Source organism: Megascapheus bottae, chromosome 4 (assembly GCF_031878675.1).
Source record: "Megascapheus bottae isolate mThoBot1 chromosome 4, mThoBot2.hap1, whole genome shotgun sequence".
Classification (NCBI taxonomy): Eukaryota; Metazoa; Chordata; class Mammalia; order Rodentia; family Geomyidae; genus Megascapheus; species Megascapheus bottae.
The window spans coordinates 42,769,964-42,795,610 of NC_143512.1; the positions used below are offsets into that span (position 1 = coordinate 42,769,964).

At 40.4% G+C, this 25,647-nt stretch overlaps 1 protein-coding gene across 1 annotated transcript; it reads right to left on the minus strand.

Annotated features, from left to right (window-relative positions):
- Positions 1–236: 236 nt before the first annotated feature.
- Cd180 (CD180 molecule) lies at positions 237–5,613 on the minus strand. The gene is made up of 3 exons (XM_090331053.1): positions 5,461–5,613; positions 4,400–4,566; positions 237–2,578 (listed from the first exon to the last, which is right to left on the minus strand). The coding sequence occupies exons 1-3, from the start codon at positions 5,611–5,613 to the stop codon at positions 850–852; spliced, it is 2,049 nt and encodes a 682-aa protein (XP_090187179.1). The 3' UTR covers positions 237–849.
- Positions 5,614–25,647: the final 20,034 nt, after the last annotated feature.

Consider the following 25,647-nt stretch of genomic DNA (forward strand, 5'->3'; position numbering starts at 1 on the left):
CCCATTGATCCCCTGCTCCTACGGGAGAAAGGCTTCTAAGAACCAGACACTAAATGAAACCAGTGCTTTAGATCTCAGCTCACCTGTAAAACTGGGCTTGAAACATAAAACCCAGAACACCAGATAGACTTAAGGGAGCCTCCCTGTCTGGTTGCAAAGTGAGAGAAGCAAATGAACTCTTAGACTTTGGTGATAAAGGAGGATTTTTTATTTTCATACTTATTTGTATCTTTAGATATTATAGAAACTTGGAACGTAAGAATTAAGAAGACCAATGGAGTCTATTTGAGAAGAACATCTATTGCTTAGTCTTTAAAATTCATTGCATTTATCTTATTTTCATTTGAAATAAGCATTGTGCCTTTGTCCTAGAATATTTCCCAAATGGTTACATTTCTGAGAGTTCATTCTTGAGCACAATGCCTGAGCCTTGGGGCATGGGGGACCACATGGCCTCAGTGCTTTCAAGTTGGGGTGGGGGGTTTGATGATGTCCTTTTGGGGCAAGGTGAGAGAGGTTTTAGGGTGTTCAGTGTGTGGAGAGCAGATGACTTCTGGATGAATTCTTCCTCCTTCATCTTCTACCCACTTCCACATGAGGAAAGGGCACTCTGTCTTCACACAGCATCTGGCCCCCTGGCCCTCATTTCCTCTCTATGCCGAACTCACAGGGTAAAGAAGCTCAGAAAAACATCAGTGGGTTCTAACCCAGCACCAAGACCCAATCTGAAGACTGGTCACCAATGGATGACAGTTACTCCATGGTTGTGGTGATGAACAGACAATAGTTTTTTCATGTAGGGCAAGTTTGCTCAATACATGTATCTTCCATCTCTGGAAAGTTTCAGCACTAAAGATGTTGATACTTCCACCTGAGAAGGAACTTAATTGCAAAAATGAGTACAATGGCAAACAGGAGTAAAAATACTATGAGAAAGAAAATGCCCACAGCTGTAATCCCACAGCTCAGCACGACATCAGCTGGTTTAACCCCTCTTAGTGATGGAGGATTTGCACACAGGGTCTTCTCTGAGTCCTCAATTTTGTGCATGTTTTTTTGGTACCATGTTAAAAAATAAAAATTTGAGCAAGTGCAGTCTAGGGGATTGTCACTTAAATTAATAGTATTCTGCTGGGACAAGATGGGAAGAAGATGGGGTGGAATAATTTGGATGTTATTGGTGGCCAGATTGAGGTGCAGACCCTCAAGATGACTGAGAGAATCAATGCTATTAGCTGTCAGGCTGTTATGGCTTAGATCGACATGATAGATCTTTCCAAGACCCTTGAAGGCTTGCTGATGTATGGAGGAGAGATCACAATAGGATAAAACCAGAGTCTCCAGGCTTGTCACTGTCTGAAGAGGGTTGATCATTGAGATACGTCCATCTGGAAAGTGATTTCCCTGTAAGTTTAGATGTTGGAGATTTGGCAGGCCAGTGAGAAGATGCTGATTATTGGTGTCAAGAAGGCAGTGAGAGAGATTGAGGACCTTCAGGAGATGGAGGCCTTGGAAAGCACTTTGTGGAGCATTAGCACTTAGGTGGGTAAAGGACAAATCCAAGAATTCCAGGTGAGGACATGCTTGGAATGCCTCATTCTGGAGACTTAGGGGCTCATTGAAACTCAGGTTGAGACTTTGCAGGCGAGATAGGTTTTTAAGTTGTAGGTTGCAACAGTCAGAGGCATCTATAGAATTATGGCTTAAGTCCAGTTTCTGAAGATTTTCTAATTTTTCTAAACAGCCAGTCCCCAAGTGAAGTTTCTCCTTATTGCCTTTAATGGACAGGTGGGTGAGGGAAGGAAAATTGGCAGCATTGATATAACATAATTGGTCAAAATTGTTTCCACTGAGAACTAATTTTTTAAGCACATTCATACCCTCGATCCCAGCGGGTAATTCTTTCAAGTGAGTGGCCGTCAGATCCAGTTCCTGCAGGCGGGTAAAACATTGAAACATGGCAGAGGAGAGGTCAAAGAAATGGTGTTTCTGTAGGTAGATGCTCTCAACTGATATTTCACAGAGACCTTTGAGCATATCTATAGTAATGGCTTCATGGTCTGTGTCCTCAAATGTTCCTAGCCACAGAGATTGAATAGTAGAGTTCTGCAGACCACGGAATATCACAGACAAGTTGCGAGTCCCTCCGAAGTTCAAACTCTGGAAGATGGTTGACTCAAAAGCTCCAGGCTCAATACCTTTAATGTCATTGCCTTTAAAGTTAAGGCTTAGATTAGTGAATGGCTTCAGAGAATTGATATCTTTTCTAGAGAGGTAGTAGATGGCATTATTCTGAAAATCCAGTACTTTCAGATTCCTTGTTGGGAAGTGTTCAGGGAGCTTAATGGAAGTGATATAGTTACTCCCAAGGTGCAAACTTTCCAAGTCTTTCAGATTGTGCCCTGGAATAAACTCAAGACTGGATATTCCTGTTTGGATTAAGAACAGATGTTTCAGTGACTCGGGCCCATCAAGTGACGTGTCAGCCATAAATAGCAGGGGATTTCCAGTTAACACAAGTGTGCTCAGGTGACGAAGGCTTTTAAAAGTGTCTTCATGTATCCAGTTAATCTGACACCTCAAAACAAACAATCATATGTAATCATGATTAGAGGAAAAGAAAAGGCACTGTTGTAGTGACATGCATTGACAAATCCACCATTTACAAACTATTAAATAATATACCTCAGGACTGAAAAATCAAACAAACTTTCTTTCAGATCCACAAGTGGCCTGTTAATGAAATTATGATAGCCTCCATTCTAAATACTGATTCAGAATTGATTCTGAATTTCCAGCACCTTTATGCAGGAAAAAACAAAGAATGGCATTTATACTGTAAGGAACCATTCATGGTTTTGCTGATTGCAAAATCAAGCTACTGCTATTTTAAGTAGCATACAATATTCATATTATGCATCCTAGACTATGCATGGTATGCAATATGCTGTGCCATCTTGGGAAAGCTGCAACCTTTACTTTTGAGGGAGTCTGTACATTTGGAATTGTGCTTAGAATATTATGCATGCTATGTCCACATTTTCCTACCATGCTGCATCCACCTTTTCCATGTGTGAAATATAAAAATGTTGCTACTCTACAGAACTATTGTCCACCACATGACATACATGAAAATGTTCCACTGTCCTACAGAACAACAGGATTCTGGAGAACCTGATCCTGGTAATGATTCAACAATGGATTATTACATGCACACGTAAATACATACACACACGCACACCAAATAGGTAGCAGTATTCACCTCAGGCATCATCCAGTGGTGATTATAAATATTAAGCATTATACTGCTCATTTTTCTATTGTAGTAGCTTATATAGAAGGCACAAAGTGGAGGGCACTGCTGCAGCTATCACAAGCACATAGGTCCCTGCACCTCTTGCACACACACACATGTACACACACACACACACACACACACACACATTGCATATCCCTGAGGTTTTTGTGCCTCACTTTCTTTTTTTTTTTTTTGCCAGTCCTGGGCTTGAGCTCAGGGTCTGAGCACTGTCCTTGGACTTTCTCAAGGCTAGAGCTCTACCCCTTGAGCCTCAGCACCACTTCTGGCTTTTTTCTATGTATGTGGTACCAAGGAATCGTACCCGGGTCTTCATGCATGCTAGGCAAGCACTTTAACCACTAGGCCAAACTCCCGGCCCCGAGCCTCACTTTCTTATACTGGTTTTCAAACACTGATTCAGCATTAGGAATCCTAATTCTAACCCTTAAACCAAGTAATGGAACTCATTAGCCAATCCATGGGGGGAAATGTTAATAGTGTGTGTTTCTCTTCTAAATTGTGTGTGTGTGTGTGTGTGTGTGTGTGTGCTTGCCCGCGTGTGCACACTACAGTACTGAGACTTAAAAGTAGGGTCTCACTCTCTCACTTGATGCTTTACCACTTGAGACACATCTCCGTTTCTGGCCTTACATTGGTTAATTGATGATTAAAGTCTCAAGGACTTTCCTGCCCAGGCTGGCTTTGAACCTTGATCCTTAGAACTCAGCCTCTTGAGTAGCTAAGACTGCAGACATAAACCACCAGACTTCTGCAAATTTTTCTCAAAATTTGTCATTACTCTAGGATTGTCACCTATGCTCAAATGTAGAATACTGTGATAACTGGTTTAGTACAAGGTTTATTTTCATTATTATTAGTTTTCCTTGAAACTTCTTAAACAGCAACTGCTAATGCAACTCATTTAAGAACAATGTACTTTTCTCTCTTCTGGTTCTTGATTGGTGTTTATTCAAATTATATTTGACCTGGGTGAAATTTTTTCTTCTATGCATCCCCAAAGTTCTTAGAAATGATTTGAACACATATTGTGTTTTTACTTAAGCAATAAACCAAGAAGACATGAAGCACTCAGATAAATACCTGGTTAAATCCAAAAATGTAAGATAAATGAGTCGACTGAAGGTTGTATTTTGAATTGTAGGCAAGAAATTAAAACCGAATTCCAAAATTTCTGTTGAATTTGGTAGAGTGCCAGGAATTTCATAGAGTTGTAAATTTTCACAATTGTATATTTTGCTGGCTTCTTTCTAAAAGAGAGAAACAACATAAATGTATACTGGATTTAGTGATTTGATTAACTATCTAAAATTAGATACATTTTGCCATTTGAACAACAAATTCACTGTTGGTTTTTTTTTTCGGTCATGGGACTTGAACTCTAGGCATTTTCCCTGAGCATTTCAGCTCAAGGCTACTGCCCTACTGCTTGAACCACGGTGCCACTTCCAGTTTTCTGGTGGTTAATTGGAGATAAGAGTCTCACTGACTTTTTAGTCCCTGGGCTGACTTTGAACCACAATCCTCAGATCTTAGCCTCCTGAGTAGCTAGGATTGCAGATATGAGCTACTGCACCGGGCAACAATCCCACTTTCAAACATCTTTACCAAATGAATACTTCCAAAAATACAAAATGACATATACATAATATTTTTATAAATATCAGAAATACCAATAACAAATTATAAGACTAGCCTTTGCTTGTCATTCATGCAAAACAGTTAGGCTTGTTTATAGATTGTCTTAATGCAATGTTTTACAAAGCTAGCAAGGTAGCACAGACCACAGGCCTTTCAAGGATAAATTAGTTTTAGATCTCTGGCTATAGATACCTGCCCCAAAGCTTTGGATACATGGATGGATACAGAGAACTTGCTTACCCAGTGCCCAGAACAGTCCAGAAATCTACCAATCATTGCCTGTGAAATGCATAACCAAATTTCTAAATCTTTATCTGGGTAAAAAATGGAAAAGGTTGTTAAAACCCTATATGCTCTAAAGTCATAATTTATCTGAATGATGCTTTAGAATGAAGGGTAGAGGTGTAGGTAGAAATGTCTGATAGGGATTATCATGCCTGGGACGGCCTTTGGGTAAGGAGGCACAGAAAATGAGTACCTAGGAACAAGAGTGTTCATGTTACCAGGCAGCCCCTGCCATTCCCTGAATGCACACGGGGGCAGTAGGGGCCCTCAGAGGCTGTCCTTTGACAAAACCTCCTCATCACTGTGTAGATCAGCAGATCTCCTGGTGGTGAGTGGCAGGCTTGCTTAGCTGCAAGCCCAAGTGTGCACATCCTCCTTTGAGCTGAACTGTGAGGCTCTCAAGATGTGGACATTTGAATCAGGCCTTGCTTTACTCACTCCTATTTCTGCTTAGTCGTGCACTTTTCCACAGCTACAGTGAACACGCTCATTGACAAGGAAATCACCAATGTCCTTCTCCACTGTGACACCGTGATAACTGTCACTGATGAGAATGCCGTATTTATATTTCCTTGTAATTCATTCTGCATTTTTATAGGCCCCGAGTGCTCCAGGCACCACCACAAATCCACATAATGTTCCTGAAATGCATACTTTGCATTTAATACTTAGATTTAGCTGACTGGTAGGAAAACCATGTTAACAGATCCATCCTTGATGCTCGTGAATGTGAACTGAGGCCCTTGGGATGGCTAAGAGACATTTTCCTTTTCCGATTTCCATTGGCATAACGATTTCCCATAGTTCTCTTGATAAAGAGAACTTCCCTTCATTTGGCTCGCACTATTGTGGCCCTACAGTAAAAGGCTCAAGTGGCAGTTCCTTCCTTCTTTTTAAATTTGGAAGTGCCTGGGACACCTATGTGACTGGGTGGTCTGGCCTCGTGGGTGCTTTACTGAGGTCTTTACTGAACCAAGGGGATTCACAAAAGTTGGGACTCAAGAAGAGCTCTGCTGTAAAGGAGCTTCAAGAAAGAACAAAGGCAGATAGATGAAGCAGCTCAGTTTTACCCAAGAACCAGTGATTGACACCGATGGACAGTACCCAGGAGTATCAGAACTCCCCCTAGAGTCTGAGCCACAGCAGATCTCCAGATAGGTGCAAGAGGCAGGCAATACACTGCCACACGACTTCCTAGAGAAAGAGGTAGCAGCAGGAAATGCAGCTGGGCACTGAAAACCAAAGCTATTCCCCAAAATGTCTTGGGCCTCACACACATGCGGTCTTTTCCTACTTCAGTGACAATCCAACTACAATCAGAATTGCTTTCTTGGAAGAGACATCAAAACACTCACTCACTACACGCTCTAGAAGCCTCTAGAAGCATTACATTGTTTACTCTTATTGTCCTGTTTAAAACCAAACTTACTTGGGATAGGAGAAGATACAAACTTTGCCCCTAAAATGCACTTGTTACTATTTCCTGAGGACAATCCTATAGTGTCATGGGCAAATTAAAAATGTTTCACATTGTAATATTTTACATTGCATTGCTATTATCTCACATAGAGCCTATGCTTAATTTCATCTATTTTCCAACATTTACTTACAGCAAATTCAGTTTTTCCAATCTGATATCATGCACTGCATATAGTTGTCATATCTTCTTAAATTCTTTAATATGAGGAGATCTCTCAGTCTTTGCATGACACTGATAATTGTTTGAAGGACACAGGCTGCCAGAGTGTCCCTCATTCTAGGGGTGTATTTTTTTCTCATATTGGATCAAGTTTATACATTTGATAGATATTTTATACCAGTATGATTGCATCTTTCTTTATGTCAAGACTCAGATCAGGATCATGGGAGAGTGAGTTCTGATAGCATAGCACAGCTTCACAATAGCAGAATAACCATGTCTCAGACATCTGGGTGCAGAAAAATAGACAGCATGGCCGCTGTCAGACCATGTGCTTTTGTTTGTTTTTCACCAGGCGGAGGCCCACTGTGTTGCTGCTTCCCTAAGCCCTGGTGATCTCTTCTCTTACAAAGCCTTGGCTTTCTAGAGCTGAAGAGGTGGTCTGTCTCCAAAGTCATTTTTCCCCTCCTTGGCTTTGGCTGGCTGCATAGATGGGGCCTTTCTTGCCCAAGCAGATTATAGCAAGGTCCGGAGGTGTCTGTGGCAACTGCCTACCCCTACTTCAGGTCACTGGTGTTTGCTTAGCACCCCCTGTACACCTGGACCTCTGCCAGCCACGTTGTCTTGACTCAGTCTCAGAGCTTCACGGCAGGGGCAGCATCTGTATTTGCAGTCTCCTTTCTCTTCAGGTACTCATTTGCATTTTTTCAACCAGTATCTTATTTTTCTTATTCTGCTGTATCTCTAACCTCTCTAACCCCCTCCCATCCTCCTGTATTTTCTCTCTTTACCAGTGTTAAAACATTTCCTAATTTGGCGGCCTTTAAATTTCACTCCAGTATGGATTCTTCCCTTCTCATCTAATCTCGTCTGCACTTCACTACACACATGCATGGGTTGTCGTGAGCCTCGGACCCCAACTCTCCCTCTTTAATCATGCCTCTAACTAAGAGAAAACAATTTCACTAGCATGCTTAACCCCAGGGAATGATAACTCTGAGAACAAAACAAAATCAACACTTCCCAGAAGACAGTCACCTCCCTAAGACTCAGTTGTCAAACTGACTCTTCCAGGCAAAGAGCATGCCATTGATATATGCTTCATTTTCTGTTGCCTTTAGAGTCAACCTGTTTAGGTCACAGCTCTCAACACTAGACTGTGCATCTAGCCTTACAGTCCTACTGTGAGAATTCATGGAATTATAATCATTAGCAGTTCATGGGGCCAGCTCATCTCAACAGCATGTTGTCTAAAGCTATTGGGAATCTTTTGGATCATGAATTTGGATTTTCCCTCAACAGAAAACCCAACCAAACAACCACTATTCCATACCTAGGAGCTGAAGGAGTTTCTCCTAACAGAGGGCTGAGGGGGGCAGGATGGCCAAGAGGAGCCCATGGGGGAGGCATGCCTGGACTCTCAATTCCAAAAAGCATGGCAAATGTTGCCATAATTCAAATCATACAACACTAGATTCCAGCTACTCTTCCTGTATGCATCAGTCTCAGAAGGCCTGATCACGGTTATAATTTTCTCTTTCTTTTTTATACATACACAGACACACAGACATGCACACAGACACACACACACACACACACACACACACACACACAGGCACAGACACACACACATACACACACACACTGACACAGGCACTTATACAAAATATGTAGTATTTAGCAATGGAAGTATATATGTGGGATGTTTATGAGTGTTCATTATACTAATCTTAAAACTTGTAGATAGGTTTGAACTTTTAAGCAGAATGTTTTTTTATGTATTTATCTATTTAGTTTTTCCCATACTGGTGTCTGAATTCACAATTTTGTGAGTCTTAGCCAGGAACTTTACTGCTAACTGTTTGATCCACATCTAAGCTTGAACCCAGGGATTCATGCTCTCACTTGGCTTTTTTGTTCAATTAGTATTCTATCACTTAAAGCATGCTTCTACTCTAGCTCCCCCCTCCCCCTTGCTGGTTAATTAGAAATAGTCTTGTAGAAATCTCTGCCAGGGATAGCTTCTAACCTAGATTCTCAGATTTCAACCTCCATAGCTGCTAGCTAGAATTATAGAGGTGAGCCACTGGCACCTGGCTACTCCAGCTATTTTTGAGATAGAATTTCATTCTTTGCCTATGCTGGCTTTGAAGTAACATCTATCTGATCTCAACCTCCCAATTATAGGCATAGGCCACTGGTATCTAGTTTTAACAGAAAGTTTCATTCAGTAATACATTTTCTTCTTGCAATACGATGGTTTGAATTCAGGGCCTTGATCAGCTACTGCACTCTAAAACTTAAGGCACATTCACAGTAAAAAAAAATAACAAAAATATAGCTTTTTACCCAGGCCAGCCTGAACCATGAGCCTCTGACTTTCCCCTATGTAGATGGGATGACAGATGTTTCAAAAGACAAAACATTTCATTTCCAAGCACAAATTGCATAGCTCAGACATGTGGAGAAGCTCGCAGTCAGTCCTATGCTATCTTCTGTTGGGTTTCACCTGTTGTATGATCTGTTGGTGCTTTGAATTTAATTTTGTGAAAATAGATACACCTCACAAAAACAAATGGTACTCCAAAAACAAGGTAGATGTTCATGTGCACAATGTAAGGAATAAAGTGAAAAACTGGGGTTTGTTAAAAGGCACCATGTCTTTAGCAGGAGTTGGACTTCATGTTGAGAAAAATAAATGAAGCACGTGCAATACAGTAATGAACTCATCTGCATCCTGAGCCATTTTCCCTCAGTGATGGTGTCTTTCAAACAATACAGTTGTGTATAGCAAAGCTCTACTGTATATGTAAAACTTAATTCTGGAGACTAAAGATCTCCATGTCAAAACTATTCATTAAAATCAATATGAGATAACAAAACTCGCAGTAGTAACTGTGGGATAATGCCGTCATTATAGTTTGGGGGAGAGAAAAAGATGTCTTAAAACAGTATAGAAGTGTATTGAAAGTAAAGAGAAAAAATAAAATGGACAACTCTATGCAACAAAAGCTATTTTTAAGGTTGGGCCCATGTCTGTAACCCTTGCTAATCAGGAGACTGTTCATAGCCAGCCTGAGCAGAAAAGTCTACTAGACTTCATTTCCAAAATAACAACAATAATAAACAATGTTGGAGTCACGGCTCATGTGGCAAGAATGCTAGCCAAACAAGCAAGCTGTCCAGTGAGAAACCTGGAGTTCAAACTGTAGTACCATCAAAATGCTGCTGCTGCTGCTGCTGATGTCTTAAAGTCAGTGGAAACACCAGTCACTGACTGTAAGAAAGAATGTGCACAATATGTTGAGGAATACATTGAATACCATTAAGAACTGCTATGCATCAAGACAAGCCAAGAGAAAATGGACAGAGTTTCAAACAAGCACTTTATGCGTATTTTAAAAGGCTGCATAGGACTGGGAGTAGAGCTCAATACTATCTCCCATCTATGCACAAGCGCCTGAGTTCAGTCCTAATGATGGCTAAAAGGAGGGAGGGTAGGCAACAGCCAAAAGAAGTGTGAAAATCAACTCAATTGAACTATTCGCTAGGAAAATAAAAATTAAAACTCTGAAATAATATCTCATTGCAATGATTAATGTTAAAACATATATGTATATAAAATAATGATTATTAGTGAAGCCATAGAGCAACCAAAATTCACAGCGCCCATGAGTGTAAGGTGGTACCAATGCTAGTAGTAGCTATTAAACTTAAAAGTGAGCCAGGCACAGTGGCTCACACCTGTAATCTAGCTACTCAGAAGGCTGAGATTTGAGGATCAAGGTTCACAGCTAGCCCAGGCACAAAAGGACCTGAGATTCTTATCTCCAGTTAACCTCTAGAAAACAGGAAGTGAGGCTTGGCTCATGGTAGGACAGTAGCCTTGAGATGAATAGTTCAGGGACAGTGCCCAGGCTTGACCCACAAAAACAAACAAACAAACAAAAAACTTAAAAGTATATATGTTCTATGACCAAAGATAGCCAGTATTGGCTCACAAAAAGTATTTTAACTCAAAACAAAACAACTTTTATTTTCAGACTAGGCTAGATAAGCTGGTAACAGTCAGTTCCAGGAACACACAGACAGTCTGTATCTAGTTATGTTTCCATTGAAAGGGAAGACTGAAAAATGGAAAAGCAAGAGAGGCCTTAAGATCAGGGAACAGACCTCAGGAGAAACCAAAGTTGCCAACACATTAATCTTGGACTGGACTTCCAGCCTCCAGAACTGTGAAAGAATGAATCACTATCATTCAAGTCCCTTCATCTGTAGCATTTCATTATGGCAGTCTGAGCAAACTAATATTATATGCCATCCCAGCCTTAATTTTCCTTTGCCACTCTACTTTTCCTCAGGGCATTCAAATGCCAGATAAACAAGGTTTTGTTACTTTTGTTCCAGGCCTTATTCCAGGGCTTTCTTTGATTCATGCTCTTGTCTGGTAGGTCTTCACCTCGTGCCCTGTATCTTTTGTTGATTTCCTCTCCGCTACTGTTTTAACAGGCTCATTCCACACTTTATTCCTGCTAGCTCATCTTCTTGCAGCCCCAAGCTAGGAAAGCAGCTAGCTAAGCCACAAAGACTTATTGTTCTTGCCATACCAAACCCCTGTCTGGCAAGCCTCATGGTGCAGGAGGCCCACCAGGGTCAGAGACCATGAGAGGAAGGTTCAAGTTTTTTAGGAGATGGCAAGAGACTAAAGCTCTCTTTAGTTTCTTTTTCTCTCTCCTGTTCCTGGATCCAAGAAGTCCATACAGGTTGATCAACACTGCTTTAGTCCAAACAGAAGGCACGGGTCTGCTCTATGCTCACATTTTACTCCCGTGGGTTAGCCAAACAGACGGAAGGCTGTCCCATAGGAGGAGAAAGCTGCACACATTCCAGGTGATCTTGTAAAAGTGCTGAAACCCAGCACGTGCCCAGTCTACACTAATATTCACCCCAGAGCAAGGAAACCAAAGACTATTTGGGATAGAAGCCACGCAATGAGATGGTGGACAAACTCCCCTCAGCTAAGGAGGCTGGTTTGGAGATCTGCTGTTTGCACCAAGACAACATTGACCTCTCTCTCCTGTGTCTGTTGGAATTATTTGGGGACCATTGTTTAAGAGGAAACCTTATGGATTTTTTTTCCTATTAAGTTTCTACCAGACCATTGGCTGACTGGAGCTCTTGGCCTTCTTATGATAAAGAAAAATGTCTTCATGCTCCACTTGTCCTTTTTGAAAGAATGGATTTTACCATTCTAGATCTCCCACAGGCCTGCATGCTGAATCTCAGCACTTCTCAGGGAGAGTCATTTAGATAGAGACAGTTTCGACTCACCTCAGCGCACGTCTGATTCAAGGAGCTGGCGACTTCACAGCTGATAGAAAACAGCAGAGCCAGGAAGCAGCAGGCGAACCTGGATGCCATTCCAGCCAGTGCAAGCCTAGCTTGGTGAGTTTATGAATGATTCAATCATTCGATGATGACCCCAAGCACTTGGCAGCAAAAGAGGTGCCCAGAAGACTGATCTTGGGACCGGAAGTCCTGTTAACTCCCTGGCACGCTGGTTGCATGCTGTGGGGTAGAAAAAAGTTGAAAGAGGAAGTTCCTCTTTTTTTTTTTTTTTTTTTGCATATTAACCATCTTTGCCCCAAATAACTGAGCACCCAGCCTCAGTGCATTTCCGGGCAAGAGGGAATGGTTGGTGCAGCCCCTTTGCCCTTTCACTGAGATGGTGCTTAAGCAGTTTCAAGGATTTGGCCAAGCCCAAAGGCTTCAAATCCTTCTCCATGGGAGAGGCTGGCGACACATACAGAAAGCTGCTTTCCCACAGGCACATACTTTGTTCTTGTCTAGGTGAGTGATGCAGAGAGGCTGGGCGGCATGCTGACATGCACCCTGTGGGAGCAAGTGGGAGGGCTGTGGAGTGGTAATAGGAGAGGCAGCGTTTGGCAGGGTAACTGCTGCTTCAGCCTTAGCTACTGCCAGGATTAACTCATCCACCTCCATCACACATCTTCCCACTGAAGGAGGATTCCTCCAGCCCTCACCCTAGTGATTCAGGCCTGTGAAAGCAACTCCCAGTGCTCCAGGATTGAATGTAGCAGCTTCTATAGCTTCTAGAAGAAGAGGAGCAAAGTGAAGGATGAAGCTTGGGCTGTGTTTTTCCTTTGCAGCAGGATTGTAATGACTTCCCATTAGCGTGTAAGATGTGATCGTGAGAAAAAGAGTGTCAGAGTTGAAGCTTGTCCACAATGAGTAAGATTTCACTACCCCAGGTCTTGTCTGCTTTCCAGTCATCTGGCATACACAGGGTGATTGGTGTTGTGGTTCTTCCATTCCACCTCTGAGTTCTTAGTTTCAGAGTTCACTGAATTACTGCTATTCAAAAAGTGATGTCAGGGCTGGGAGTTTGGCCTAGTGGTAGCATGCTTGCCTAGCATGCATGAAGACCCGGGTTCGATTCCTCGGTACCACATACATAGAAAAAAGCCAAAGGTGATGCTGAGACCTAGCCTTGAGAAAGTCCAAGGCCCTGAGCTCAAGCCCAGGACTGGCAAAAAAAAAAAAAAAAAAAAAAAAGTGATGTCAGCACTTATCTTTTGCTGAGCACTTCCTGTGTGCCAGATACCAGGTCAGAGGTTATTTTTATATTCCATTCATTTCCCTATCCTAGAATATTTCATAGACTCTGCAGAAGAGTTGTTATTGTACATTTCATTTTATAGTTGTGGAAACTAGTTAGGGAAATTCAGGATCTCTCTGATGCCAAATCCAGACAGTTTTGTTCTGGAGGCGTTGCTATTCTGCTCCACAGTTTAAGAAAGATGTTTCCCCACTGAAGAGAAGATGCTGGGATGAAAGTTCTTCATCTGGAAATTTCAGAGCAGATGCTAGAAAGTAGAGGGGATTGGAGAAATTGGACCCTAATCAGCCTTCTCCCCGCCCCCCCACCCCTAAAAATACCAACCGAAGTCCAATGGAAATGCTATTGGGCCAAACCCAGTCTAAAGCAAAAGCAGGTGAGTGACAGGCCACTTGGCTTCAAAGAGAGAGTTTGTCAAGATACATGGAAAGAGTTGGGGATAGACAAGGGTGAATTTACCAACCACTGACCTCCAGCAGGCAAGTCATTTCACTTTAAAGTCTCTATCACCATCTGAAAAAGCAGGGGTGAAATTCCTGTTCTGCTTACATCACAGGATAATTATGAGGATCAAATAGGGTCAGAGGTAGGAAAATGCTTTCTTAACCCGAAAGCCCTACATAAATATGAAGAATGTGAAGCAAAGATCCTATGAGTCACCAATTCTAATGTCATGTAAATATCACTCTCAGAAAATTGTCTCCTGCCCCAGAGACATTGAAAAGCCATATTGCTTTCCTTCTTAAAGAAAGGTTTGATGGCTCGGTTAAGGCCATAAGATTTTGTCATTTTCTGAGGCCACCCCATTTGCATATGATTTGCATGTGTTTGCATAATGGATTCAAAAGACTCACTGCAAGTGTATAAGAGTAAAAGAAAATAAATGAATATGAGTGACCTTCTGCCACAGCATTCAAATCAAATATTCAGGGCATAATACCCTGAAATATGAAATAGATTAAAATTTAAACTATTGCAAACAGATAGGAAGATAGGTTTTAGAGTTCAGAGGCAAGAATAAGACTCTTATTTCGTCCCAGGTTGTAAAGAATCACATTCTCCTAAAGGTCAGCCCATCTAACTAATTTTCATGCCTGAATTCTTTCCTCCACACCCCTTTGCTCCACTTCTCTTTCTAGACAAAAGCCTACTGCTCTATTTCTTCTGAAATGCCCCAGTGACAGAAAACTTAACTTTCCCCCAACAAATTGTTCTGCCAGTTTGGTCCATTTAAAAGATTCAATCTTCTACTGGGCTATTAAAATCTTACCTCTAATGTCCACAGAAATTTTTTGTGTTTTCTCTATGTAACAGAGTATATTCAAATTCCTATCTGCCAACCTTTAGGTATTTGGAAATAATTATGTCTCTAACACTTCTTTTTTTCTAGGTTAAAAATACCCAGTTCCTCAAACGGTGTCACAAGTTTATTCATTATAATCCCTAGCAATCTGTTTATCTGAACATTTCCTAAATCTCTCAAGAAATACTCTGCTTTGAATTGTAACCCTAGCTTTTCCATTAACTGGTAGTATGTCATCGGGCTAATCTCTGTCTCAGCTTGCTCCTGTACAAAATGACAATGTTGTACTAGCTTATTCAAATACTTCTTCACTTCAAATTCCATTACTACATTTCAAAATTACAATTTCCAGTTTTACTTATAAAACAAAGCTGTTGACTTGAGCCAATGAAATGGAGTTTTCCTTGCTTTTTTTGTGGACAATCTGCTCTCTCTGTCTTCCTCCAGATGGTATTGCCCTTCTTGGCAATCAAAAATAGGTATAGCTACAGCAACGGGCTCCAGGACTGCTGTAATTCTGCCACTCTCCGGGCCATTGAGGGATGGAGAAGCCATCACAAAGGCTAAGGACCATTTCTTTCAGATATGAAGAGGGAGGGGGCAAACTGAGAAAAGGCATCAAAAAACCATTTATTTCTCCTAAGCAGCTACCATTTGTGGAGAAAGAACAAACATGTGGACCTTAGAAGTTTGCATGAAGTCCAAGTCTCTTCATGTTAGATATTAACACAGATGCACATGCACATCTCAAATCATTTTTTTGTAGTCGTTCTATTATTTTACTGAGATTTCATGTAGTTCATTCTTTGTAGTCAGCTGTTCTGATGGGTGTTGTCAGAGAACTGCCTACTTCCTTGTCTGATGAGGCCTGTGTAGTCACTTCTCCATGTCACTACAATGTTACTATAGTATGGAAGCATTGTGGGGACACTCCCAAGGCAGTGCCTTCAAGCCTTTTCCTTTAATAATACCAAGCCTAATATAATTTCTTTCAAGATTGTGCAGACTCTGATTTTGTGATTCAAATGTACCAAAGATCTAAGAGTGTAATTTTACAAATGACTATCAGTTGATGTTAAACTAGCTAACATTGCCCACCCCCTGTTTTTTGGTTTTAGTATTGGTTCTGCTTTTGGACCAAGTCTACTTCCTGTTTTTTACCCTCACCTCCACTTGGTATCTAAAATGCTACTTTAATATTTGAGTAAGTCTTTGTGCTCATTTTTGATTCTTATGATTTTTCCAAATACTTTATTTTTTTAACTAAATTCTTCTGACACAGATGTAGAACCCGTAAACGCCCCTGAGGGTTGCCTGGAGCTGTCCTGTGGACATATGGGACAGAGTCTGTTCCTCTGTACCTATCTGCTTATACTCTACCCTCTTCCTTTTCAGTTGATACTGCTTATGAGACTGGGCAGGCAAGTGGTGCAAGGTCTCTTGCACATCTTGGGAAGGATATGACCTTGTTTATATCTCACTTGATTTGATAGGGAGGGAAAATTTGTCCTCTAGGTTCTGTGGTAGGGGCCTGTGAACAGAACTGATGAAAGACAGATAACAGAAATTTAACTTGTTGCTAATGTATTTATGTGGAACAGGTAGTTGTATAGAGAAAAAACTCCAAAGAAGCAATTAGGCCCAAAGGCCTATGCACTGCCTTAACAAAAGTCAATAAATCGTAGAGACATAGCAAGAATCAAGGAAAGACATATGTACTAGGAGCCATAAGTTGAAAATTGTGCAGAAAATATATTGAGGAAACTAATGGAAGATGAGAGGTTTGTTCTAGTAGGGGCTAGACTTAATTGACTCCACTGATAAGAATGTTCTCTTTTTCTTGATATAGGGATGTTGACTTTCTCATGGGAAATTTATGCTTTGCTCTTAGGAAGAAATGGGGCAGGCAGAGGACTTTTTCTGAGTCTCTTCAGCTCAAAACAATCAACACACCCAAAATGGCACATTTGGGGTACAATGTTCTGTACATTCTTGATGGCATGGCTGCCAACAGCAGCAAAGCAAGCAGAGCATCTCCACATGACACAAACAGCTTGCTTTGGTCACACATGATGTTCTCAGCTTCTGTACTTAAGGGAAGGGAGAAGTTGTTCCTCTTCTAATCCAAGGACAGTTTTTATTTCCTGTTCTAAGATCCACCTCTTCCCAAGATGACTGATATTAAAAATATTCCTTCTCTGTGGACTCTCATTAAAATTAATTTTAAAATGAATGTCAAAATACTTTCCCAAAATTTGGGTTTCATTCTTTTTTTGTGTGGTCACCATGAATAAATATGCAGTTCTTGAAAATGTGTGCAATATATCAGAATAGTTTTCAAGTTTTAACTTTCAATTAGCCACCACGTAAGTTATTATTTACTAAATTACCTTCCATCTAACATATTTTTTTTTACAAAACCAGAAATACTAAAGTTATCCTTCAGGCTTTTCTCTGAAGTTTTAAATTAATGGAATATTGACAAGAGGAGAGAGACAGCAACTGCAGTGTAGGGCTGGGAAATGGACCTCTGAGTTAAACACTCCTTTGAAATACCATGATCCTAAGGGTGATACATTAAAATCAGAGATTTTAAAGCTAAACATAAGCTTAAAAATGACCTATTTCAATGCTGCCATTTCTTTTAGAATGTAAATGAATGACCTGCGAGTCCCAAGAGTTCAAATTATGCACATTACATTCAGCCGTCTATTTTGAGCCCTTCTAAAGCAACTTTTGCTTAAGTAATTTTTATTGTCTGTAATATTTGGTTTTGTTTTGTTTTGTTCAATTGTTTCTGAAACAAAGAGTTTCATATGTAGTGCAAATTGGGCTAGCCATTGTTATGTAGTTCAGTCTGACACTGAACATGATCCTCCTGCTTCAGCCTCCCTCCCCAATGCTGGAATTACATGTCACTACTACCATACATAACAATTTTCAGAAGCTACTACATTAATAAGTTTAAAAATTAAATCAGTCTTTCAAAGATAAATCTTTATTCCTGTGTTTATTAGTGTGCTAGTCACAATAGCCACAATTTGTAATCAACCCAAGTATTCATCTAATAGATGAGTAAAGAGAAATATGGTGTATATATACAATGGAATATTAACCAGCCATGCAGAGCTAATAGGACACATTATTTGTGATATAGACATCTAAAAGATATGATATTAAATTAAATAGCCCATGCACAGAAGCCTCACTCAGAACAAGTCATTAAGCCTTTTGTAATTATCAGAGCATTTGAGTGTGTGTGTGTGTGTGTGTGTGTGTGTGTGTGTGTGTGTGTGTGTGTGTACACATACATGCATGCTTATTCTGGGACTTGAATTTAAGGCCTGTGTACTATCCTGAGCTCTCATGCTCAAAAGCAGCACTCTGGTAGCTCCACTTCTAGCTTTTTTGATGGTTAATTGGAGAGACGTATCTCATGGATTTTGCTGCCTGGGTTGGCTTTCAACCGCAGTCCTCAAATCTTTGCATCCTATGTATCTCGGAATACAGATATGAGACACCAGTGCCTAGCTATTAGAACATTTTTTATTTATTAAGAGTATATGTGTACATTACATCTAAATCTTTAAGCTACCTTTGTGAATTTTAATGAAAATTCTGGTATTTTGTTATTTGATCAGTTTGCCTTGCCTTAATCATTCTTTGTAATTGTTTGAAGATCAGCTGTTTGACATTAATAAGATTGATTATCTCTACTTCTAATTCCCATAAAGAAAACCAAGTTAATCATGTGTCAGTCTTGTCTCTAAATAGTTGTGCAAAGGCGTTTCTGGTCAATGTAACAATGTGTGTTTAAAGTGTATCTTAATCAGTGTTACCCCTTTTCCTGTCTGCTGTTAAGCCCTTTATAGTAATCTTGAGGTAAAAGCAATTCCTTAACTAGCAAGGAGGTAGGTGACTTGTTTTCCACAAGGGGCAATATGACATCCTCGCAAGACTAAAGGTATGTAAGGGAGTCAGATGCTGATGGTTTATTCATTGTTATGCAAGGAACATTACCTCTTCCTCTTTTGATAGAATTATCAGTAGATGAAGGTGAGACCTTTGAGTTTCCATCTTCAGATATGGTTTCCAGGATGAACTATTAGCCACTAAGTGTCCTAACTTTTGTAAAAGAAAAACTACTCTTTCCCTGGCTAACCTCTTAATTAGTACTTGTAGAACAAAAAAAGGGGGAAACCCCTAAAAGTCTATGAAGAATTGTATCTTATGACCTCAGATTTGTGTCTTTCTTTCTTTCTTTCTTTCTTTCTTTCTTTCTTTCTTTTCATTTTTTGTGGGTCATGGGGCTTGAAGTTGGCTGGGCACTGCCCCTGAGCTCTTCAGCTCAAGACTACCTATTTACCCAGGGCCTGGGCATTGTCCTTGAGCTCCTCAGCTCAAGTTTACTGCCCTACCCTTGAGCCAAGCTCCACTCCCCGTTTTCTAGAGATTAATTGGAGATATGAGTCTCAGGTCTGTTTGTGCCTGTGTGGGCTTTGAACTTCTGTCCTCAGATCTCAGCCTTCTGGGTAGCTATGGGCCATGTTCCTGGCGATTTGTGTTTTTCAAGGAACAGTTTCTTAAAAAGCAAACCAAAGGTAGATGCAGCAAAAAGAAAATGTATGTAGGGAGCAATGAGTATGTACTAGGTATTCTTGTAAGCACTTGACATGTGTTGTCACACATGAGTTCTGAACTTACTTATGTAAGCTCTACAAGTATCTCACATGTACAGATAAGGAAACCAAGCAATACAATGTCTCAGAGATATACATGAAATCAAGGCCAAAGAGCAGAACACTTAGGAAGCTTGAGTGGTTCTGACTGATCCCAGACAGCTGGCATCATTTTGTCATCTCAAAAAATTGCTTTGCTTGTAATGGGAAGGATCCCAGAACCCCAGGCCTATGTCAAAAGATCAGCTTGGAGGGGGGGGGGACAAGATGATTGAGAGGAGGGGGAGGGAGGGAAATGGGAACAAAGCATGAGAAGGGGTATCAATGTGTGAGAAGTAATGCCCTACTATCTGGCAAATGTAACTGTAACCTCTCTGTACATTACAATTAAAAGCCAAAAAGAGCAGCTCAGTGTGGATGTCCTGGCCACTGAGGTTCATGTTGGAACTCTCCTCTCCCTCTAGGCCTAAACTCCTAAAATTTCAAGACTTTCTCCAAATGGTACCACCAGCCTAGGCTTTAGCATACATGCCTGTGGAAAATACTTCATATTCAAATCAAACGCTCTTGCAGGTTTCTCTCCTCTACAGGGATTCCTCCTGGCACATATTTGACATCTACATTTTCATAGGATGGAGCACCGATCTGGAAGAGATGTCAGTGTTAGAAATCTAATTGGCTGGGCTGAAAGCAATCAAGATGCCATCTGGACAGGCTCTGACTTCTTGCCCAGAAGATAAAGACATCTGGACTTTGTAAATGCCAAGGACATGCTGACTTGGTCTCCAGTCCTGCAAGCCACTCCTGGTTTCACACAGACACACTTTTCTTAATTACACAGAATCTACAGCTATGAGCTACTGGCATCAACCCACTGCCTGACCCTGTCGCCTATCAAAGCTTTTCTCTGCTTACAACCAGTGAACACTGAGCCAGTGTGACTTTCCTAGCTGTAGAGAGAGGTTGACTTGAAAGGCCATTCTAACTAAATAGACCTCTTTAATGATGGGGCAGGAGGTGACTGCCCCAAGCCTAATTTCTTACTGAGATGGAGTCTCTGAATTAGGTGACATGATTATCATGCTGATCATTCAGTAGAGCTGAGAGGGATGGTGTGTTTATAAGAAGAAGCTAGTTAAGATGCCTGGTCAGGTTTGCATACCCAATTTCTCTTAACTAGAATCTCCCTCCTGTAAAGGAGACTTTCTCCAATTGCATTAAGATCTGAAAGCAGCCTGTATGTAGAAGCATATAGAGTCTCTGGAAGAGCTGGGGAACTATAAGTAAAAGGCCAGTGTCTGCCTGTGGAGCTTTTATTGTGGCAACACCTGAACATATTTTCTAAACATGATTTGGGACATGGCCTGAATCATGCACAACCATTCCTGTCTATTTTAAATTAAACTTCAAGTCCTTGTGATAGGTGCTCAAAGCAATGGAATTTGGCAAAGTTGAAACAAAACTCTTTCCCCTTTCTCAACAATCCCCCATGGGATGGATGACTGGCTCCAGATTGACTCATGAGATTTCCCTTCCTGCAAAAATAATGGACACAACATATTCTACAGAATTGTCTTCTGACTCCTGCATGGACCATGTTGAGTATATATCGTTTGAAGCTGAAAGTTCCTCCTTTGGGGAAAAATACATTTGATTGTCTGGATTTCAAAATCATATAAAAATGTCATGCCTGGAAAATGCTTACTAAGTTTTCAATTTTAACTTACTATCTTGAATAAGTAATTAGTTTTGACTTAAAAATTAAAGCAAAGCAATCTTAATAGCAGGAATTTTATCACTGTAGGTAAAATGATGGGGCATCCATCATGAATTTGTTCATCTGGCTCTGTGCTCAGGTAAGGACACCAATACTCCTTCTCCATGACTATCTGTCTGTCTGTCTATCTATCTATCTATCTATCTATCTATCTATCTATCTATCTATCTCTTTGTCATCTCCATTTTACTCTTATGCCATTTTCTTTCTGAAAATTACTTTCCTGAAAAACCTGTTGTTATTGTTTTTTTTAATTTTTTTATTGTAATTAGTAAAAGGGTTACATGATATTTGCCAGATAGAAGGTGCATTAATTCACATACATTGATACCCTTTCACATGTCTTGGTACCCATTTCCCTCCCCCCCCCGTTATTGGTTTTTTTGTGTGTGCAATCCTTCAGTTATGTCTGTGTCTTCAATATTTCTTCCCTTCATTATTTTAATTATGGCTTTTCATCCTCCTGTGATTGCATTTGTTACTCATTCTCCAGTAATCTGTTTCTGTGGAATGCTGACCTCTTTGTTTCTGGAAGGCCCAGGAAACCTCAGTTGCTTTCTCTCTCTAGATTTTTAGCTCATGGGAGCCTGCCCCTTTTTGTCCTCGGGATTTCTAGGTGAGGTGTCCTGTTGGGTCAGCAGCCAGTGGGGTGAACAATGAACCCTGTTGCGGATCCTAGCTTCAAGCTTCTTCTAGATTAGGAGCTGGGAACAAGTGGTTAGCATGAAGCATGATTCATAGCCCTGATGTTAGCTGACATAGTAGGCAGTTTATCCTGAAAGTGTTTTATAATAAGAGACAAATATGTGAATCCTATGGATAAGACTATAGGAAGCTAAAGACTAATTTGTCTCAAGATATTTCAAAAGTAAGAAAATGTTCTCATTGTGTTGGAATATGAACAATATATAAGAAATATTTCATACCATATTGTTGAAATATGGACAATATACATGAAGAACAGCTATAATGTACCACTCTAGTAAGTTAGGGAGATACTGCATAAATGAAGATATAATCAGCAATTCTCAGATATGAAAAAAATGGACTTTTCCCTTTGGTTTATTCTTTGTGGTCACTGTTCCTGATTTCTCTATCCTTTGTCCTGTATATAAATTTACCTGATTGAGGAAGGGAAGGGAAATCACAGGAATGGTGGAACAAAGGGTGAACGAATTCAATAGTGATACTCACTAGACACTATGTGTAAAATGAACTTCAGAACTTAGTAGAGAGGGGAACTGGGAGGGGGAAGTGGGAAGAAATGAGGGAGAGGTAAGACTGCTCAAGAAGATATGTACTCATTACCTGACTTATGTAACTGTAAGTCCTCTGTACATCACCTTTACAATAACATTTACATTTTTATACAATTTTTAGAAGGGTTACATTATATTTGCCAGGTAGAAGGTGCATTACTTCAAATCATTGCTACCCCTTCTTATGTTTATGTCCCTATTTCCCTCTCCCACCCCCTCCCCTAATCTTGAACATTTAATTACAAAATGGACTTTTCTTAATATTTAAGATATTCATTGGATTTTTCATCACTTAACAAGGCTGTTTATATATAAACTGCATCTTAATCTGTGCAGGGGAAGAGATAGGGTGGGAAGGGTGAATGAAAATGTTGAAAGGGCTCATTTTGGTCCAGATGTACTGTATTGAATGGCAACTCTTTCATACAATTACTGAAGGATAATAAAAATATTCAAAAAAATTGGCATATGCCTATAATTCTAGCAACTTAGGAAGCTGAGATCTGAGGATCACCATTTTAAGCTAGCTCAGGCAGGAAGGTCCATGAAAGTGTCATCTTCAATTAATCACACACACACACACACACACACACACACACACACACACACACAGAGAGTGGAAGTGGAGTGTGGCTCAAATGATAGAATGTTATCCTTAAGGAAAAAAAAAATAGTAGTTAGGCCCTGAGTTCAAGCCCTAGGACCAGTGAAGAGGAAGAAAAGAGGAGGAGGAGGAGGAGCAAAAGGAGTAGGAAAAGTAGTAGAATGAGAAGAAAGGAGAAATTCTGAAACCTTCTTCTCACTTTCTAAATATAGTTAAATAAATTTACTACAAAAATTTAAATTTGTAGAACAGATAAAATTTATCTTTTCCAAAAGACTCAGATTATTTGTGATTGCACTCTGGGTCTGGGTGATGTCCCTGAGCTCTTTATCTCAAGGATACCACCCTACCCCTTGAACCACTGCTTGACTTCCCTGTTTTATAGTGATTATTTAGAGACAAGAGTATCTTGTTCTTTGGTGCCTGGGCTGGCTTTGACCTTCTATCCTCAGATCTTAGCCTCCTGAGTAGCTAGGATTACAGGTGTGAGCCACCATGTCTGGCCTCACAGAAATTCTTTGAATATTTTTGATGGTCTATTATTTAATGACTACAATTTTCAAATTTAGCCACACACCTCTTTTTTGAGTATAGTGAGGTTGGCCTATATCTCAAATAGTCAAGGACTGGTAATCTTAACAAATGACAAAGCTGACTTTGCTTCTTTAGGGTATAAACTCCAAAGTGGGATGGCTCAGTTTACAGGATAGTTCTGTTTTTAATTTTCTGAAAAACCTCTATACTGATCATTACAATGTCCAGATTGATTTTGTATTTTTTCAACTGCTGAAAAATAGACAATATAATGACACCTGGGAGAACTGACCGTTACACAAGGAAATTGTGAGGCTGCAGCAGGCCTGGGAGGGAGAGGAGAGAAAGATCCTTCCATCCCTGTAGGTGCAAGCTGGAAGGAGAGATTCCTTTGGTCAAGAAGACAGGGAGGAAGAGAATGAAGACGGGATGGTAAAGCTAAAGGGGAAGAGAAGGAGAGATGGAAAACGAAAGATCATTGCCATTGGTTTGAATCTAGAAAAAAATGCCTGGTTAATATTGAAGGTCAGGACCCTCAGAGGAGGTGGAGGTTTTGGTGGAAGTAGGGGCTGCAACCAGGTAAGGAAACAACAGGGGCCCAAGAGTGACTGGCATAGGAGTTCACACTATATTATCTCACTAATGTTACCTGGGCATTTCCCTGTTTTGTCCCAATTTCTTTCAATAATGAATGACATGGCACCTCCAAAAATTAAGTGAGAAGCAAACAGGGTAAAAATGCATTCATTTAAATGATACATGGCATTTAATCTAGCATACCAAAAATCCTATTTTCAATATTGGTATGATATTAGTATAATCAATGTAAAATATGAAACAGATTTTCATCCCCTGACTGGCATACTAGTTCTGCAAAACTCAGTGCATTAGTGCATAGTTTGATTTCAGCATTTTTACTGGAAATACTAGATCTGTGTGTAGATTTCATATAATTTTGAATTGAAAAATATAGACTGACATGTTCAAGTTGTTTCTGGCATACATAAACACTTTTACCAGGTAGGCATCAGTTTTTGCGTTTAAATGAGTTGAAATTAAAATTCCACACTTTTATCAGTTGCACTTGCCACATTTTAAATGTTATTACTGGACAGAAATCAATTATACTAACAATGGGTGGGGGTTGTGTCCAGATTAAACAATGGTCCCAAGTCCACCTGAGCTGCTCTTCCCTCCTTGCTGGCAGGTGGGCACAGAACTGCAAAAAGCTGCAACTTTGGGTTCACCAGCTGGCTGCACAGCTCAGTTACAGACAGTTGTTTTTGTAAATGTTAACCCTGCCACCTAGTGACTATTTTCCAGATATCACATGAAGATTGCTGCATTAAAATCCTATTTGGTTCCTGCCTTTCTTGCCTGAGAGCTCTAAAAATTTTCCTCTATATGGCATTGTTCTGTGGATGTGTCATTGCTGTTTTAGGCTGCTCTACCTGTCCCTGGAGAATAAGAGCTACGTTGTTGCACCCCCTCCATCCCGCCCCTTCCCACATGTGCTTGGAAAGCAATGAGCCTATCTCAGGAATATCCTGTATACCACAAAGGTGACTCCGACTTCAACAGAGTGGAGTTCTAACACTCTTTCTTCCATCCACCCCCATTCTTCATGCTATTAGAGCACCAAAATCTTCTGTTTGCTTTTGTCACTTCCATTGAATTGGGAAATTCACTGTTACCTAGTGAGGTTCATATTTTCTATAGACAGAAGTTCTCAAGGACTCCAGTGTCTGTGTGACAATTGTAGATGGAATGAATGGATAGAGGGTCTAGCCTGCAGTATGTTTCCTTTCCAGAACTCAGACTCTATTTCCCCAGATAGAGCATCTTCTCTTCTTCACCCAGAATGAACTATCCCATCATTTCTTCCTGCCCTTTAGCCGTTGGTTTCTTTCTTCCATTACATACTTCGATGCATGCCCAGTATATGATTTAGTCTTGAATTTCGGAAACAA

Excerpts from the sequence above, each read along its gene's own strand:
- Cd180 (XM_090331053.1), bottom strand. The coding sequence starts at position 5,613 with ATGTGCACACTTGGGCTTGCAGCTAAGCAAGCCTGCCACTCACCACCA. Across the intron at positions 4,567-5,460 it reads GGAATGGCAGGGGCTGCCTG|AAAGAAGCCAGCAAAATATA; the intron begins GTAACATGAACA and ends TCTCTCTTTTAG. Across the intron at positions 2,579-4,399 it reads ACATTTTTGGATTTAACCAG|GTGTCAGATTAACTGGATAC; the intron begins GTATTTATCTGA and ends GTTTGTTTTGAG.